The 19,428-nt window shown below is 43.3% G+C and overlaps 1 protein-coding gene across 1 annotated transcript in view; it reads right to left on the reverse strand.

Annotated features, from left to right (window-relative positions):
- BAZ1B (bromodomain adjacent to zinc finger domain 1B) overlaps positions 1 to 19,428 on the reverse strand; it is a 75,086-nt gene that overhangs the window by 41,866 nt on the left and 13,792 nt on the right. Inside the window, exons 2-8 of the mRNA XM_077480616.1 lie at positions 15,713 to 15,829; positions 12,686 to 12,830; positions 11,463 to 11,658; positions 8,170 to 8,291; positions 3,792 to 3,989; positions 1,858 to 3,523; positions 1,382 to 1,520 (exon numbers count right to left, since the gene is read on the reverse strand). Coding sequence (XP_077336742.1) covers positions 1,382 to 1,520; positions 1,858 to 3,523; positions 3,792 to 3,989; positions 8,170 to 8,291; positions 11,463 to 11,658; positions 12,686 to 12,830; positions 15,713 to 15,829 — 2,583 coding nt within the window. The remainder of the gene's footprint in view (positions 1 to 1,381; positions 1,521 to 1,857; positions 3,524 to 3,791; positions 3,990 to 8,169; positions 8,292 to 11,462; positions 11,659 to 12,685; positions 12,831 to 15,712; positions 15,830 to 19,428) is intronic.

A 19,428-nucleotide genomic window follows, 5' to 3' on the forward strand; every position in this document is an offset into this window, starting at 1 on the left:
GACAATTCTGTCTATTGTGTTACAATTTTGCCTAGTTCTCCTAGTGGCAGGCTAACAAACCCATTTAGTTACAGAGAGGAGCTGTGTTGGTTGGTGAAAAACAAGAGAAACGGTAAGCTCTTTAAGCCTTAGTATGCCCGCATGGCTCCTGCACATAAAGCGTCCAGTGTGATAAGAGGAACTACCTTCATTGTTCTGGACCTTCCGATCCCAGGAGAGGCTTGAACCTGGGTGGGTAGGTACGGTAGGGGGGTGTAGTCTAATCCACGAGCATGGTGGCCTGGAGTCCGACCAACACTAACAAGGGCAGGGGAGGAGGAGCTCCCTTTTATCAGCTAGGAGAAGGTGGTACTGAGAGACTGGAAGGGGTTAACCCATTGTGTGCCGACATGAGGCTGGCCAGGAAAAGCAAATTTCTTGTGGATCCAAACATTTGAAAGCATAAAACAAACACCTTGTTGTTGGCTTAAACCTAGACCATGTACAAAACATCTTTTAAGAATGCACAGACTGAGGATGTTGGATGCAATTATCCAAAACCTGTAATCTTCAAAGAGGACTCGGAAGCAGTGGTTTAAATAGTCGAACACTTTCCTGACAACTCACAAAAGGCCTTATAAAAGGCCTAGAAGTTCTTCAGCAATTACTTAGAGCCTGCCATGTCCCCTTCTACTTGTGACCTCCCTTAAATGCAGAAGTAGAGCACGGTCTTTGATACCAGAGAAGAGCAGGGACTTAGAACCAAGCCAACCCTTTTGGTAAGCCATAGCATTGGGTCCTCCCTACCCGATTTGGGAGCCGACTCCATCTGAGGTCTAGCTGAGCTGGGAAGGGAGTTATAACTGAGCAGAGATTTTTCCCCTTTTTTGGGTGTCTCCCCTTTCAGACAATGTTTGTTGCGGCAGAGCCGTGTGATATTAGAACTAGATGGAAAGAATTACAAAGGATTGGCAGGCAAAAGCTCCCAAATGTGTGTTTCATTTTTAGTGGTTGCCTGTAGGTCAGCTCTAACTGCAACTAAATGTCTCGCTCATTCTGGAGGTAAATCTACACTTGGTTTGGACTCATGGTATCAAATTGAATCACCAGGCAAAGCTTTCATTTGGCTAGCGAGACGTTTTTTTGGCCATTCCGTGTCCCATTGGAGACATTTCTGATCACTTCCTGTTGGAAAACAGAAGTGAGAGTAAAATGTCTCCAAAGTGAGGGGATCACTGCCAAAACGTCAATAGTTCCAGTAACAATAGTAACCAGGAGAAAAAGGGCAAGTCTTCCCAGTGGGCATATTGACCAAAAATATTTGCCTGGGGCCCCAAACTTTTCCCATTCTGTACATAATCAACTTGTTTTGAATAGCTTTGCAGACAATCTTGCCAATTACCTGTTGTGATTTCGGTCTGTGCCAATGGGCGATCTTCTTAGCACTTGCTTTGCTTTTGCAATCCCTTCATGGAAAGCTTTCTCTGCAGAAGCTTTATGCTTGCGCAGTCTCTCCTCCTCTGCCTCTTTTTGGAATCTTTCTGTATTTGAAACGTGCAATAAAAAGATTAGTGATACAATATACAATTGCTGAAGCCCAGAGCACCAGTAAATATTAAGGCTTTCAGCAGATCAGCCTCAAGTAGCTGATTTTTGCACAGTGCCCAAAAACTAGAGTATGGCGAGACAGTATTACTGGATTTTAAACACTAAAGACATTTCTGTTTAATGTTTTACATAGCTATACCTGCAAAAGAAGAAAGCCTGAAGGGATTTAGCAGGACAATTTTCTGACTGATGGTCAACTTAAAATGTGGATATTAATGGAACATGACAATTCAGAAAATTAGATTTTATATACTGCAACCAAATTCCTACCTTTCGTAAGTTTTTCATTTTCCTCCTTTTCCCTTTTGGCTTGTATAGCCTGCAGTCTTCTACTTTTCACAGCACTGATCATGTCCTCAGGTTCCTGCTCTGCTGGTGCTGGCTCACTTTTGTTTCCTTTTTCAACTTTCTTAGAGGGTTGCTTGGGAACTACTCCTTCCTCTTTACCCTTGGCCTCCAGTTCCTTTCTTTTTTGTTTCGCTGCCCGCTTTTTATCATTTTCTTCTTTCAGCATGGCTAATCTCTCCTTCCAAAGCTCACCTGATGTGTGCTGCTTCTCATCCACATGGTCCTGTACCGAGTAAGTCATGAGGATGCGGTGACAAAGAGCAGTGAGGATGTGAAGCTTTTCCTCAGTCATCAATTCAAAAAACTCTGTTGTTTCCAATTTCTCCAGAAATTCATCTTCCACCTCGTCATCCTGGAAAACTGCAGAACCCTCACTTTCGTCATCCCCCTTCTCCGTACTGTCACTTTCTCCAGGGGCATCAGATTTTCTGAGGCACAAACGAACAAGCTCTGAAGCAGAATGCATTGTGAGTGGAATCTCTGACAGCTTCATCCCAAGCTCACCATAGTCCTCTGCAATCTCATCCTGTAAGAGGGTTTGTAGCAGCACAACAAGCACTCTGTTAAGGTAGAGAAAGCCACCCCTTTCAGCAGCAAGGGCTTCCATAAGAGAAACTGCAGTTACAGGGTACTGACCATCTGGAAGTAGCAGGTCAGAGTAACAACTGAGAAACTCTACAACCATTGCTACATCACCAAACAAAGCATTTGGTAGCCCCTCTGGAGTGTCTACCAACTTGAAAGTTGGCAAATTCTTGCCAGCCAAATCCTGGTCCTCGAACCTCTTTTGCTTCTCTAAACGCTCCTGCTTCTCTTTCTGCTTTCGTTCCCGTGCCTTTTCTTTAAGCCGTTCTCTTAATGCCTCTCTCTTCTTTCTCATGTGCTCTACCTTCTCTGCTTCAGTCATCATAGCCCAGCGCTTGCGCTCCTCCAAATGCTCATAACGCTTCTGTACTAGGTCTTTCACTTCATCAGGCAGTCTACTACGTTCATCATCAGTAAGAAGCCTTGCCACTTTAGAGATAAGAGCGGACAGAGGACTTTTACGGTCTTCGCGATCCTTGTTCTCGCGGTAGTAAGAAATCAAATGCAATGCAGCAGGAGGAAGCCTTTTATTTGGCTTGCTAGCAGATTTGGGAGTAGATGAGGCACTCTTAGGTCGAGATGCTTTAGAGGAAGCCTTAGCCATATCCAGCAATGTCATCTGCTTTAGTTTTGCATTTTTCAGAACCTTTTTAGGGGAGCGAACTTTACCAGACACTTTCTGTCCATTGATTACCTGAGACTTTCCACTTTTCTTTTTTCCTGTTGAAGCACCCTTCTTGTTAGCGTTAAGTTTAGAACTCATGAGTTTCATTAACTTTTGCAGATCCTCTGGTGAACATTTTCCTTCCAAGTCTTTCAGTTTCAAAGGTGAACCTTGCATAATTTTTTTGAGGTTTAGCTGGCTAAAGACACTCGGGCTGAGGGGTGATTTCTTGCCTTTTTGAACAGATTTGTCACCATCAGTCTTCGCTTTTTTGGGTTTCTGATCAGGAGATCCTGCACTCTTCCTCTTTGTTGGCGGCGTTGGATTGGAAGTCATGTACTAAAATAAATAAAAATTAAAGATTTACCAGGTCTCACTTAATAGTAAGACATTGGGACATTTTACTGTACAATTTACAAAGGCACTATATTGGGATTTATACATAAGCATGGTGTACAAACATGACCAGCGGGCAATAATTACAAGTAAATTTTAAAGTAATTTCAGCCCATTTTACTAGATACATACCATATACACAGCACATCTACCTTAACCCAAAATTAAAGCGAAGAGTTGCTTTTCTGAACCAGAGTAAGTCATAACTTACTTTATGTGGATCCAGTAAAAAGTCACTGAACTTGCTGGGCAAGGAGTACTTCTTAACCAAATCATCCTCAACGACCCATGGTGCATTCTCCCCTGTGCCTATCCGCAAAGAATTATGACGGATAAAGTAACGAAGTATCTCTTTATTGGGTGGGCGCTCCGAGCGATACAGACTTTCCACAGGAACCGTGCTTATGACCTGAAGAGAAGGAAAAAAAAAAAAAAAAAAAAAAAAAAAAAAAAAAAAAAAAGGGCAGGATAAGGGAAAGTAGGTTAGCAATTTTAAGCACTTATATTACAACAGTTTGACAGACAGAACTGAAGTTTGTTGAAGGACAATAATGGTCTTTCACAGTCAGGTTTACTAAAAAGTGGCAAATCTTTGCTCAATTTGAGTGAATATGCACATGAATTATTCAGTCATGTGAAAAGCAAATTTCTGTATACTTTAAACACTCAATCATGTGCAGATGAAAATACCTGGGCATCTTGCTTTTGACATGATTGCATTATTGAAGTTAACTAAAATGTTTGACTTTCCTGTAAAACCTACTTAGAGTACAGTACACAGATGATTGAGCCATGCCAAACCAATACCAATGAAGGGCGGGTAACAAGAGACAGACTCTTTACAACCAAAAAAAAAAAAAAAAAAAAAGAGTTCAGTTTGCCAGAATGTTGAATGCTAGGGTATGGCTCAGGGCTTCACTAACAGTCAAGAATTGGGACGCTGCCATATAACAAAGTCATACATACAGTCAAAGAAGGTGCCTGGCCAAGTACCATAAGATTTGGGAAAGATTGCTAGATCAAACTACTAGATGCATAGACTGAATCTAAAGTTACAAATGGCAACTCAGTACTACCGCTGTCTGCATGCTACTGTACTACTGAAATCTGTGTATACAAGAATTATATGCCATATTCTCTCTCACTAGTTGGCCTTTAGAGGAAATTACCGATTTGGAATGATTAGGTTTATATGGGAATCGGTCTTTACTTTGTAGTAAAAAGCAGTGAGAGAAACATTAGTTTCTTTAATAGAGTTTGTTTTTAATCAGAGGTTCAGTACTCCATTCACACTGCAGTGCAATGACCTTTGCGAACAAAAGCAGCATTAGCCATGTCATAACATACACCTGGTACAGATTAGTAAAAAAGTGTGCACTGAAGACCTGGTGACAGCCTTACAAACCCGCAAAGCGAAAAGCTTGATGAAAAAGGTCCAGAATGCAATGACAGATCTAGTACAACCCCAAAAAAGGAGACACTAAAAATGTAAATAAACTTAAAATTTACCTTTTCTAAAAAATGATGATACACATTCTCACAGTTTAAGAGATTTGATTTTGAGTTTTTTTTTATATTGTGAATAAAATCTGAAAATCATTGCATTCTGGTTATTTTCGTAGTTTTTACAGCGTCTCACTTTCTTGAAATTTGGTTGTAGAATGAGCCGTCACTTTGCCAAATGGCCACAAACCACAACCTGACAGATTAACCTGGCAATGGTAGAAAAGGCATGGGTAGCAGCCTATGAAATCCTTCAAGGGAGTACAGAGATGCAACCAGATGGTCTCAAGAAAGCTAGATTATAGCAACTCAAATATTCAAAGAATGAGTCACCACCTCTCAAGGGCATTTGAGCGGGACAGAAGATTGATGTCCCAATTAAAAGGTAAAAGGATAACACAAACACACACACACACACACACACACACACACACCTTATTCAGAAGAGACTCCACCCCAAGCCAAAAGACTAGCCTATCATTGTGATCCACCAGGAAGGGCTCCAGTATTCAGACTAATGTCCTGGAACAACTTGAGGTGCAAGGATCACAATCCCATGTTCGGTTGCTGGAGCCTGAGAAAGTACATCTGCCAATTTTCCAAACCTGGAATGTGTACAGCTGACAAAGCCAGAACGCTATATTCTGCCCCAAACAAAATTAGATCCTACTTCATGGAGCCGCTTGAAGTCAGGTCCTGCCCTGGCGAATGATGCAAGCCACAGCCATAGTGTTACCCGACTGAACCCGCCTCAGCAGTCTCCAAAGGCAGCTTGTCCACAAGGGCAAGGTGAATATCTCCAAATGTTGATGTGAAGTCAGGATTCCTTCCCTGACCAAGTCCCTGCACCATCGCTGTCAAGTACACCTCACTAAATAGACATGGACAGTCAAGTACACCTCACTAAAATGTCGACAAACATCCTGATCACTAAGCAGAGCAAAGACTAGTCAAAACGTGAAGACCACAAGGGGCGGTGGAGAGGCCAAAGGGAAAATGGGGTCAGGCAAATAAAGCATCTGATGATGTTCAGAGAAGCAAGGAATCCCATTGAATGGAAGTGATGACCAACCTGGAGAATTGTATGCAGAGTTTCCAGATTCTCAAGTATTTGTTGACCTTGAAGGCCAAAAAAAAAAGGGGACACCTCCCCATGTTGTTTTGGAACTGTGAATAAGTTGGAGTCAACTGAATCAAATACCGAATTAGGGTCATGGATTTTAGGCGATAAAAAAATGGCAGCAGGATCTCCTGCTGAGTGGAGACCACCACCTCAGGAGGAAGAAAAAAAAAAAAAAAAAAAAAAAAAACACCCCACACACAGACTTTAACCCTTCATTTTCTTGCCAGCCCCACTATCCTCTTCCAGATAAAAAGATCCCTGCATAGGTGCATCAGAAACCATTACAAAAAAAAAAAAAGAAGAACCGCCAGCACACTGAATAAGTGTGGTCCTCACAGCTTAACATAACAAACCACCTGAGAAGTCAGTGTGTGTATTCCTTTATGTGGGCAGAGATGGGGAGACACATGGAGATATTAAGCCTATTTGCTTCATGCAATAAAGCTTATTGTCAGTTTTCTTATCCTGGGATACAGCATGTGCAATATCTGGAAGTGGCGTTTTGTTTCAATGCCACTGTTTGATCCGGTCTGTGTTCTGCAATTTATGTGAAGCAACTGAGCTTAAACCATCTGAACTCTTGGCATCCTTTAATACTTGAGTTGTCCCATCTGCTGGCTGACTATTGCCTCAGTTACTGTTTAGCCCTGCCAAGTTCCCTGCACTTCATAAGCCACGTTTGTCTTATACAAAAAGTCCCCTTTTTAGTTCATTAACAGTGCTTGAAGACAACGAACCAAGACACAAGCTGTAACAACCCCCTGCTAAGGCATGAGGAGTGCAGAACTACTGATGGGGCAATGGATACACCCGAGGGTACAGAATCGGGGGCGGGGATCGACAACGTGGCAAACTTTCAGTAGCTGAATCCCATGTAAGGGTCAATGCAAACCTGCCAGCTTGGTGGTAGGACACTTTTCTCCCCATCCGACAGCTTCCACCTGTGCCCAGCCATGAACAGTGGGTGGGTCCCATGTAGAGGATACTCTAGGAGGCAACTAGCGATTTAAAAACCAGCAGGTTTCTTCAAGTCTCCAGGCACAAATAAGCTGCAGATATCCCATCACTCAGTCCATCTTGGATATATTTTTTCACATCAGTTGCACAGGGTGAGAGACACAAGCAGCTGGCAAGGGACACATATGGATCTGAACATGCCAAGTCCCAAAATAGAGGCTCATACGCCGTTTGCCCAAATGGCTCAAATCAGAACAATCTGTAGGCTTGCCCAAGGAGGTTTGTGGAGGCGTTAAAGTGGTGGCAATTAAACCTTGAGCCATCATACTACCAAATGTCACAGAAAATCAGGCAAGAGGGAGGACAGGAGTATGACCCAGACACCAGCCTGGACATGGGCCAACCCTTAGTAAGGTTACACGATGTTGAGGGGATACCACCAGGGCAGTAAAGCAGGCACACAGGGCATTTAAAACTCTCAATCCTTGTGGAGTAGTTCTAGAGTGGGGATTAACCCTCATTACCCCTGGCTTGGTCTGCTTTGGAAGGACATAGCCCCACAGCAGGGGAGTCTGCAGGGACTGGGTTACATTGAAGTGCATCACATATATAGCACTCCCCAGCTAACCCAATATGCCCCTAGTACACAACAGCATCCAGTGCCAAAAGGGGCAGGCTGGACCTGTGTCTTCTCTGGCAGAGTCTGGGCATGGTGCCCAAAGCTCTGGCTGTGGGGAACTAGTCCGGAAGCTGCATAAGATTCTACCATGACTAATACAGTGAGATAGTTTGAAGTATTCTTTAAGTGCAAAAAAAATAAATCCACATTCAGTAGAGGGGATACATCCATTCTCTTCAATCGCACACACAAAAACACAACTCCCCCCTGAAGGCCATCAATAAAATCCAGAAAGGGTGTGCAATCTTGGAAAGTTAAAACAAACATTTTCAAAGAACATAAGCTACTGAAACCAAACATAGTGGACACAATGGTAACCTGTCTCACCTTGTCTTCATTTAGCAATTTAACATCATATTTGTGTGGTAGAAATTTAGGTGGAGCCCATTTTTTCTCTTCTTTTTTGAAGCTTGCAGGCAGTTTACGTGGTGAACGTCGTGCTCTGTCACCTAAGAGAGATGTAGTTTATATAGGGGTCAGCAATTTTCTGGATTATTCCATTCAATACTAAAACAAACATTAAAGCAAATCTGTGTAATACTCAAACGCAACAGATCTGCTATAAGCCTCACCCAACAGCATATGCTTACTCCCCAGTTCAACGGCAGGCAGGGCAGCCATCAGAAATTTTTGGGCCCCTTACACAGCTTAAGACCTGGGCCCCCGACCACCAACATTCCACAGGACTTGTCTATGGGCCATCCTACCGATTCCACACACCGGCCACCTCACCTGTACGCACTCAACCACACACACACACACACACACACACACACACACACCCCTCTACCTCTGGCCCCTCCCTGTACACAAACAGCCCCCCCTCCTTTTTGTTCACAGCCCCTACTTGTAACTTCCTACCTGGTCCCAGCTTGTTTTTACAAAGCTGACATATTCCCAATAAGCATAGTACTGGCAGATCATGATCACACGAGGGGTGCACATAGTAGCCAGAGGTGGCAGTAAAGAGCTTGATGTCTAAATTAAACGACACCAGAACTGCAGAAACAGATAGGATCTGTGCTGTGCAGTACAGAAACTTCACCCATCCTGCCTTCTTCTGGCCCAGACGGACCCCTTACAGTTGTAACAGCTGCTACCCCCCTGACGACAGGAATCAAACAGCACCATCCATAGCCCTGTGTAAGCTACAACTCTAGGGACTCAACAGGACACACAGTTCCTTTGATCCCAGCAGCTGAACAGTGGCGGTGGGGAGCGCAAGGAAGGAAATTAAACAGGTTTGCAAAGATCTGCATTCAAATACTGGCTTAGAAAGGGCAACGCCACAGGTTTGCTTTAAGAGTGCCTTCTATGAACACAATTCTTCTTTAACCAAACCGATAACTTTTGGAGGCCGCACGCCCTGATGGGGGGGGGGGGGGGGGGAAGAGTTTAGTTATGGGAAGGACACAGAAGGGGATCAGAGCGCGCCAGTGGGGACCACAGAAGGGGAGGTTCTAGGCTGCTCTGAGCAAAACCAAAATATTTCCCCTCTTGATGTGGAGGAAATTAAATTTTGGATGCCGCTTCATTTTCCGTCTTACCAGGACAATCATAGTATATGACCAGATTTGTCTCAATAACAATGCCAGCGACTTACAGGGGGAGGGGGACGCGGCGCTTCGATCCCCCTCATCGCTGGACCCTGGGACAGGCAAGTGTCCGATTATTAAGAAGTCAGCAGCTGCAGTATTTGTAGCTGCCGACTAACTTTTTTTATTTTTTAAATGGGCACCCCTCTTTAAGGCTGTGCACTAAATGATCTGCTAGTTCCACGCAAACAGGAGTAGTCTGCTGCTTCTCCAATTCGCAGTGCAAAAGTTTTGCCCATTCAGTAAGTGTCTGTAACACTAGTGCTGTGGCCAGTACTGGTCGTATTGCTGACCCCACAACCGTAAACAAGGAACGGACCACTGCCTCGGCCTTCCTGTCGGTAGGGTCCTTAAATGCAGGAGTCCCCTCTACCGGGATTGCAGTTACTTTGTTTAACCTGGATACTGGGGGGTCCACGACCGAAGAAGCAGACAATTTATTTTTATTAAGAAGTCTCTCCTCAAAAGGGGTAGCGCACTGCCATTCTTTTAGGGACCAAAAAGGTCTGTTGCAGGCTTTCCCATTCCTTGTGTATGAACTTATCAAAATAAGTCAGATCCGGAAACACCTTAGGTGTATGGGCTGGCTTACGGGACCCAAAAGGGACCGCTACTTCAGCAGAGGAACCTGCTGTATCCTGAATTTTCAGGGCATCACGAACAGCTGTGATAAGTGCTCTAAATAGTGCTTTGTCCTGCGTGGACCCGGATGGGGAATCCTCCTCACTGTACGATCGGTCCTGGTCAGTGTCATCTGAAACAGAGCAGGGGCCCGAGTCTGAGTCAGAGCTCTCAAACAGTGCAGACAAGCCAGTTGCAATTGCAGGAAGTTCTGGGGAAGAAACACCAGTTTCTGAAGCCATGCTGACCCACCCTGCCTGCCACCCTTGGGGACTAAGGACAGGTGCACAATCCCACCCTCCTAGCTGCTGCAGACTGAGGGGCCCCCACCGCAGAGGCTCACCACCCCAACTGAGTGCTGTGCCATTCAGTTATAGGTGTCTGTGTCCAGTATCAGCTCCCAGGTGTCCCGAGCAAAAAAAAACATGCGCTGTTCTAAACAGGGACCAGCGCTGAGGATAAAAACCACACAGAGCTACAACAAAACGGCCACCAGCCGCCCTGTATAAGCGACAATCACAAGGAAAGTATGGACAGGGAGAGAAGAAAGGGACCCCCCAATCTACCTACCAGGGAATGACCAGCTGCTCAATCCTGCCGAGGCAGGGAGAGCTGTACTTACCATCCGGACGAGCTGGGGACATCCCATCACAGACCCATGCCTGAGCAGTATGGGGCGGCTGCAGGCCACGACACACTGACAAGGAAAGTGGTAGTCCGGTCATGTGTGCGCCATGGAGCGTTGCACTCACCAGCCACCCCTGGAGCATGTCATGGCAGACCCAGTGCGTAGCTAGGGTCTGTGCACGCTCAATGGCCAGGCTGGAGAGACTACAAGGATGTAGATGTAGATAAGGAGGATGTAGATTATGCAGCCTGTCCACCCAGCCAGCTGTTGATGGCAGATGACAGGATCTTAAAATCTTGCGCAAAAGGCAAAAATTCAGAAAAAAAATAAAATAAAATCCTAGGACCTGGTCCCACAGGGAGCTTAGGTCTTTCTCCTTTACTAGGCAGAAAAAAAAAAAAAAAAAAAAAAAAAAAAAACACACTGAGCTGCAGGAAGCATGCTGAGGGGTTATTAACAGAGGCAGAACTTTAAAGTTCTGCTTTTTTCCCCAAATTACATGTTCTGCCTAGTCCTCTCCTGAAGGGCTGCTTAGTCCTCTCCTGAAGGTGGTGTAATAACCCTACGGTCAAGATTACTGGAGCTGTGCCAATGAACGAAAGAGAAAATACAGTTATCCTTTATTGAAAGCCTCTAAAACCCTAAATCAATATTTGTCCTTTGTTGAAGGTTTAGCATGGTAAACCTATGGCTTAGAACTAGAATGCAAACAGTCAACTATTACTGTACAAATCGTATAGAACATTGAAAAAAATAAAGAAGAAAAAGATCCTTACTTTCTCTCAGAGCACTTAAGCTGTCTAGGCGGGTAGTCTCTTCCTTCATCTGGTTATCTTCTACCACTTGGCTGGAGTTTTCCTTGTCACTGGATGGAGAATCACAAGACCCAGACTTCTTTTCTGCTCCAGTTTCATCTTGTTCAAGAGGATGCATCTTGACTATTTTAGCACGCAAGTATTTCTCCGGGCCAACCTGAAAAAGAAACTCCATTACAGAACACCTCCAGGTTTCCATATTGGATTGACTTTTACACAAAGTTACGATTCTGCAGTCTGAAAAAGGGAAGGTAATTTGTTATAGCATTAAAATGACTCGTGTTGCATTTTTACGTGCTATAATAAAAGTGTGCAATGCCATTGCAAGCGCAGATAACATAGCATGTTTGTTATTTTAGAAAAAATAAAAGCTTTATAATCATTTTACTGCTCAGTTTTTTCCACAAAAAAGGAAAAAACTGTGTGCAAAGTTAAAGTGACAAACTTGTTAAAAAAAAAAAATTTGCTCCTGTGAGACTGTTAGAGGGTGGCTACGTTGGGTCTCCATGTTCCCACATCACCACCCTCTCTTGCTTGTTCCACAAATGGACTAGGAACTATGTACTGGGTATTAAGGAATTTGTAGTGTGCATAGAGTAATGCAACCACAACAGTGTATTTTTTTTTTTTTTTTAAATGAGCAGAAGAAGAAAAAGGAGGACAATGAGGGCAAAAGGAAAGGTTCAGGAGCTCACAGAGGACATTACAAGGAGGCAGAAAAACACAGTAAAACAAATTACGGGATCACTGTTGTGGGGTATTTGGTGACATTAGGGGTCTAAACAGACCTCTGACATCTCCAGAGAAAGGGGTCGAGGACAGATTCCCCAGTCCCTTTTTCAGGAGCATCAGCATTGAAGATGAACGATCAGGAGACAGTGGCTCCTGTTCATTCATAAACTGAAGCAAAGTAACACAGGTTGCTCAGTTAAAGAGGAAGCAAAGACTAACAAAAAAATAAAATAGCATAATGAGCTAGTATGCATAGCATTACATGCCAATAACCTAGTTCCCCCCCCCCCATTCCATAACACACAAAGCCTCCTATCGGACACTGCTGCCCTACACAAAAGAGGGGTAGAAGCAACTGTGCGATCTCAACTTCCTAACTTTCATTAGAAAATGTTGCATTCGGCTGTAAGGCTTTTTTACATTTCATTTACTGGTGCATGCAGGTCACATACCTCTACGTCACACTCTTCATCAATAGCATATTTGGTCATTATCTCCATCCAGGACTGGTCAACCAGCTTGTCTAAAGACACAGTGTTATGATGAACCATCTCCAGGACCGGCTTCTCATACCACAAGGGAAACTCTTCTTTCAGCCTTTAACAAAAAGATATATTTAAAAGGTGTTGGATGAAGCCTAGTTCCTCAAAAACATGGTATCAATATCCCAACTGTTGAACAAAGTGAAAGTACAAAACATGAATAAAACAATGAAATGTTTATTAAAAACAACAAATTAAAATATGTAAATTTAAGTGTATTTCAATAAACATTTCATTGTTATTTTATTCATCTTTTGCATTTTGTATCCTTAAAGTCCCATATCTCCAACTTTTTTCACTTTAACAAAAAATTCACACCATAAACAAGATGAGCAGAAATTAACACTTTAATGTCAACAAAAGTCAATACTGTTCTAGGTTCACATCTAAGCGGGTGGTTCCTACAGTCACCTGCAGAGGAAAAAAAAAAAAAACCCAAACAAACATTCTGATAAATGCAGGTGCCTATATTCCTAAAACGCGCGCGCACACACACACACACACAAAATCAAACCCACACTGGGAACCGCACTACACTTGAGGTTCCCTGTGCACGCTGCAATTTCTAAAATGCTGCAGGGATCTTTACCCTGCATGGCAGCCCAATGGAAATGCATTGGTGCAAAATATGTGGCTTGCAGAGCAGCGTCAATGTGATCTAGCCATTTTGGACTAGTGAAGGTCTCGGGTTTTTTTTATTGCAGTGCATATTGGGAGGATTTCAACACCATTTGGGCAATGAAATAATTAGAAATCTTGCAACAAAACTTTTGGGCTAGAGTTATGCTTTAACTAGCAGATGCAGTGAAGCACACATTCATTAAACTGATAGGGCTGACATTGTGTGTTTAAACCCACAAAAAAAGGGTGCTCATCCTACTGATAGGAGAAAAGGCAGAAAGGCCCCATGTAGGGTCTCTTTGTATCATTTACTAATCACTATTGAATCCTGTCAACTGCCAGATGTGCAATTCGAAAACTTTAAAAGTAAAAAGGTATTTTTCTCTGCCACAGGAAAGTAATGAGTGGGGACAGAATCAGGTGAAATCAAAAGACAAAATGTGAAGATGAAAAATCTTAAATTTTCAGTCTTTCGTTTGGCACCAGGCATGAGCAATTCCTATTGCCCAAGACCCCAGTTTCAAGACGGCCAGTTTTGGGTGAAGGCAGCTGATTTATCAGCTTCAGGCCCAGAAGAATTTAGCCCCTTTCTGATCGAGCCATTTTTTGCGATAAGGCACTGCGTCACTTTGACAATTGCACTGTCATGCGCGCTATGCGCAAACAATTTACGTCCTACCAATTAGAGCTTTCTTTTGGTGGCATTTGATCACCTCTGCGGTTTTTCCTTTTCTGTGCTATAAACAAACTTTTTAATTTTTATTTTTAAACACACAATAAGCCTATATTGAGTGGTTCGCACAAAAGTTATAGGGGGTCTACAAATTAGCAGATATATTTTGGGCATTTATTTTTTTTACTAGTAATTGTGGCGATCAGCGATTTTTAAATCGGGACTGCAATATTGTGGCAGACAAAAATCAGACACTTGACACTTTTTTGGGACCGTTGAAATTTTTACAGCAGAGCTAAAAATAGTAGATTACTGTATAAATGTCAGACAGGGAGATTTAAAATTTTGCCGCCGCATGTATACAGGAGGCAGAAAATAAAAATAAAACCCTGGCTCTTAGATTCAAAACAAAATTGGTCAAGCCCTGGACAGCTTCCGGCACAGTACTCTATACCTGGCCCTATTCAGCAAGGAGCTAACTGGTGATACAGAGGTCACTAACCACTTGGCGCCCATACTACGTCTATTGACATCATGGGCTTTCGGTGGTTATATCTGAATGATGCCTGAGGCCACAGACCTCATTCAGATATTGGCGGTTTCAGCCGGCGATTCCCTGCACCATAAGAAAGATCATAGCGGCTGTTCCGCCGCTTGATCGTTCTTACGGGCGGCGGGAGGGGGAAGCCCTCCCCCTCCCGTGCTTGTACCAACTCACCGCTTCCATCGGTGAGTCGGTCACAGGATCTGCCGGCCCCCGCCAGTTACCATAGAGATTTCCGGCGGACTAGATCATCCCCGGAGTCTCTATGATTGTTCGGAGGCCGGGCGCGATGTTATGACATCACACGTAACCAGTAAAAAAAAAAAATAATAATAATAAAAAAAAAAAAAAATTAAAGCGTCGCCTATGGGGATTTTTAAATACCAAAGTTTAGTGCCATTCCACGAGCGCGTGCAATTTTGAAGTGTGACATGTTGGGTATCTATTTACGCGGCATATCCTCTTTCACATTATGCAAAAAAGTTGGGCTAACTTTACTGTTTTTTTTGAGCATGAAACAGTTTTTTTCTGAAAAAAACGTGTTCGAAAAATTGCTGCGCAAATACCGTGCGAGAAAAAGTTGCAACGACTGCCATTCTCTAGGGTCTTTGCTAGAAGAAAAAAAAAAAAAAAAAAAAAAAACCACACACACAAACAATGTTTGGGGGTTCTATAATTTTCTAGCAAATAAATTAGGAATTTTACATGTAGGAGACAAAATGTCAGAATTGGCCTGGGTGCAAAGTGCTTAACCAAACCTAGCAATGCTCATACTGACTTGTCACTTGGTAGGCACAGCCTGATAGGGAAACTAGACTAGCGCCATGTGCTGTCAAAAAGTAAAACCGACCTGATAATGAACTACTCTGTACCCCACCAGGCTCCGCCCACCCCACTGGAAAAAATGAAATTTAAGTCCAGATACTTTTTTTTTGCAATTGTTGACAAAGAAAAATACACATTCCAACATTGAGAAAAATAACGGGGTTCAGAAAACTGGATCCAATCTTGCATTTTGTAATAAGATCTTAAAAAAAAAAAAAAAAAAAAAACACACACACACACACACACACACTTCTCCAAAATACAAAAAACTCACAGTTCTGCCACTTCCTGTTCTTCATCCCACGCCTCCTTGTGAGTTAGCTGATTGCTTCCTGTACTTTTGCATGTCCAGATCCGCTCTGCATAATGCTGTAAGCGCCCTTCATATTCTCTGTAGACAGCTGGTTAAGGATAATTCTGACAGACTAGCATTTTATTATTCAGGAAGAGTGGCAAATCGAGAAACTTAAAGCGGTAGCAAACCACGGAAAAAAAAAAAAAAAAAAAAACACACCAAACACACCCCCTGCAAAACAAAGGCACAATGTATCATTATGCATTGCATGCTAGCACATTATGAAATACCTTAAACCGAAGCCCCCGGTAACCAGAGGGGGCCGGCATGTTCCCCCTGCATTTCTTCTGGGTTTGTGGGCTCCGGTGCAGAGTGGCCAGAGCCACGATGAAGTCACTCCCGCACATGTGAGCCCTCGGTTCAAGCAAGATATATGTCAGACCTTCAGAGCGCATGCACCACTGACTTCAGCGGCTGCATACAGGGTGAATATCTCCTAAAGGGTGTACGTTTTAGGAGATATTACTTTTACCTACAGGCATACCTGTAGATAAAAAGTTACAAAGCAGGGTATACAACCGCTTTAAAAAATCTGTGGATTGAAAATGAATAAAGCAGAAGATAAAGGCTGGCCACACAAGTCATTTTCTTTCATTCAACCTGCTGGCTGAAAGAAAATTGAATGCTCCGATCCACACACTGCATGTGGATGGGGTAATCACGCCTGTTGGGAGTTATTGTATTTTGACAGTGGGGAGAACTTCTTACGCTTTTAGAAAACACGCATCTCCGCTGGCGGTGCAGACAAACGTTTCCAACAGGCTGGTTGTACAGAAGTCAGTCGATAGACCGACTACCAGGGTGAAAAAAATAAAAAAAAAGATATTTTGAATCCATTGAGTAAAATGTAAAAAGAGAAAACTATTTAAGATACATTAATAATGGAGTTTATTCAGCATGAAATGGAGCTTAGTCATGTAGCATGAGGCTGCATTTTCTGCAGTATTTACATTTTTTTGGTAAACTCATTTAGTGAATCCAAGAGAGAAGACATTGCGAGTTTGCACCAACACTACATACACATAGGCACACAAGTCACACCACCCCCCCCCCCCCGCCCCTCCTGTCACAGTGACACCAATAGCAGTTTTTTTTTTTTACTGATCACTGCATTGCGCTAAACCACCACAAAACAAGAGGCAACACTAAGGGGGACTGTCACAATGCCACAAATAGTGGCATTTACCAGCACATGCTGCAGGGCCCAATTTTTCGACCACAAGTCCCAGCATGGAGGCGGGGGGTGGTGGAAGACCACAAGTCCCAGCATGGAGGCGGGGGGTGGTGGAAGACCACAAGTCCCAGCATGGAGGCGGGGGGTGGTGGAAGACCACAAGTCCCAGCATGGAGGCAGGGGGTGGTGGAAGACCACAAGTCCCAGCATGGAGGCAGGGGGTGGTGGAAGACCACACACACTCACTCACTGTATGCGAGCATCCCTTGTAATAGGAATATGGCATGATCTCACCTCTAGGCTGGGAAAAAAAAAACAGATCTTGGCATCTGGTCCGCCGTAAATCTCCATCACCACCATACGGGGCCGGAGGATCCAACTCACCGATTGTGTTTTGAGGGCAGTGGCAATACATTACTGACCCATATGCTCAGACAACAAAAACTCAGCAAGAAAAAGCTGCAACTATTTGAGGAAGTCAACAGATTAAATAAAATAGTGGGCCCTTGTCCAGAGTCTCCAGTGTAACGACTGAACATTCCCAAGCCAACCTGCATTACAGACATCTGTGTATATATCAAATTTTGCAAAAAAGTTAAGGAATAGTCCGGTGAGCCCAAGAGATTGTTAGTAATTTAAACTTGTGTACAAACACAAGTTAAAACCTCAAGGCCACAGTGTTCTATATCCCAGGAGACTTGTACATTGAGGGAATTTGACCCCCTGCTGATTTTGTATGTTTGCCCACTGACAAAAAAAATAAAAAAAAAACCCCACACATTATGAATCGATTTGCATTTTAAAAAGGAGTGAAATAAGTATTCGATGCCCCATCAGCATGATTTCTGGCTCCCAAGTGTCTACTATACCGGTAACAAGCTGAGGTTAGGAGCACTTTTAAATGGAGTGCTCCTGATCTCAGCTTGTTACCTGTATAAGAGACACCTGTCCACAGAAGCAACCAGATTCCAATCTCTCCACCATGGCCATACAAGGAAGCCAGGGACAAGATTGTAGACGTTACAGAAGGCTGGAATGGGCTACAAGACCACCGCCAAGCAGCTTGAAGAGAGGGTGACAACAGTTGGTGTGATTATTCGCAAATAGAAACACAAAATAAAATAACTGTCAATCTCCCTCTGTATGGGGCTCCATGCAAGATCTCACCTCATGGAGTTTCAATGATCATGAAAACAGTGAGGAATCAGCCCAGAACTACACAGGAGAATCTTGATGATCAAGGCAACTGGGACCATAGTCACCAAGAAAACAATTGGTAACACTTCACTGTGAAGGACTGAAATCCTGCAGCGGCCGCAAGATCCCCCTGCTCAAGAAAGCACATGTACAGGCCAGTCGGAAAATGAACATCTGAAAGAATAACTGGGTGAAAGTTTAGTGGTCAGATGAGACCGAAATCAAGCTCTTTGGCATCAACTCAACTCGCTGTGTTTGGAGGAGGAATGCTGCCTATGACACCCAAGAACACCACCCCCCACTGTCAAACATGGAGGTGGAAACATTATGCTTTGGGGGTGTTTTTCTGCTTAGGGGACAGGACAACATATCAAAAAGACAATGAACTGGGCCATGTACTGTCAAATCTTGGGCGAGAACCTCCCTCCTTAAGCCAGGGCATTAAAAATGGGTTGTGGATGGGTATTCTAGCATGACAATGACTGCCAAGCCAACAAAGGAGTGGCTCGAGAAGCACATTATCTTGGAGTGGCCTAGCCAAACGCCACTAGACCTTAATCCCATAGAAAATATGTAGAGGGAGCCGAAAGTATGAGTTACCAAATGTCAGCCTCGAAACCTAGATGACTTGTAGAGGATTGGCAAAGAGGAGTGGGACAAAATTCATCCTGAGATGTGTGCAACGCTGGTGACCAACTACATAAATGTCTGACTTCTGATTGCCAACAAGGATTTTGCTACCAAGTACTAAGTCATGTTTTGCGAAGGGGTCAAATACTTATTTCACTGAAAATGCAAATCAATTTATAACTTTTGAAATGTTTTTTCCTGTTTTTTTTATTTTGTCTCACTTAAAATAAGCTTACCTACAAATGATAAACTGGTAATTTGTCAGTGGGCAAATGTACAAAGTCAGCAGGGGAACAAATACCTTTTCCCCCCCTCACTGTGTATTCTCACTTAAAAATATCAAAACTATGTCATTACATAATGCAAATACACAATTATGGCTCCATGCATACTGGTATAATATATATTGCTTCTATAGGAGTTGTGTTCTACCTGTAGAAGCAACTCAATGTTATCCTATGTGTCCAAGCACATTTAAAGGCGTATTTTAAGCCATTTAAAATCTGTAATGTGAACTTACACTGGACCCCCAGCCCATCCCAAATGCCACAATCCCACACTGACATTTTTTTTCTCTGCTTCACTGGTCCAAGGGTTTGTAATCCCTGTGGATCGGTCACCTAAAAGATACCTA

The sequence above is a fragment of the Lithobates pipiens genome, unplaced genomic scaffold, assembly GCF_037356315.1.
Source record: "Lithobates pipiens isolate NorthernLeopardFrog02 unplaced genomic scaffold, aLitPip1_a1.2 Scaffold_16, whole genome shotgun sequence".
Lineage (NCBI taxonomy): Eukaryota > Metazoa > Chordata > Amphibia > Anura > Ranidae > Lithobates > Lithobates pipiens.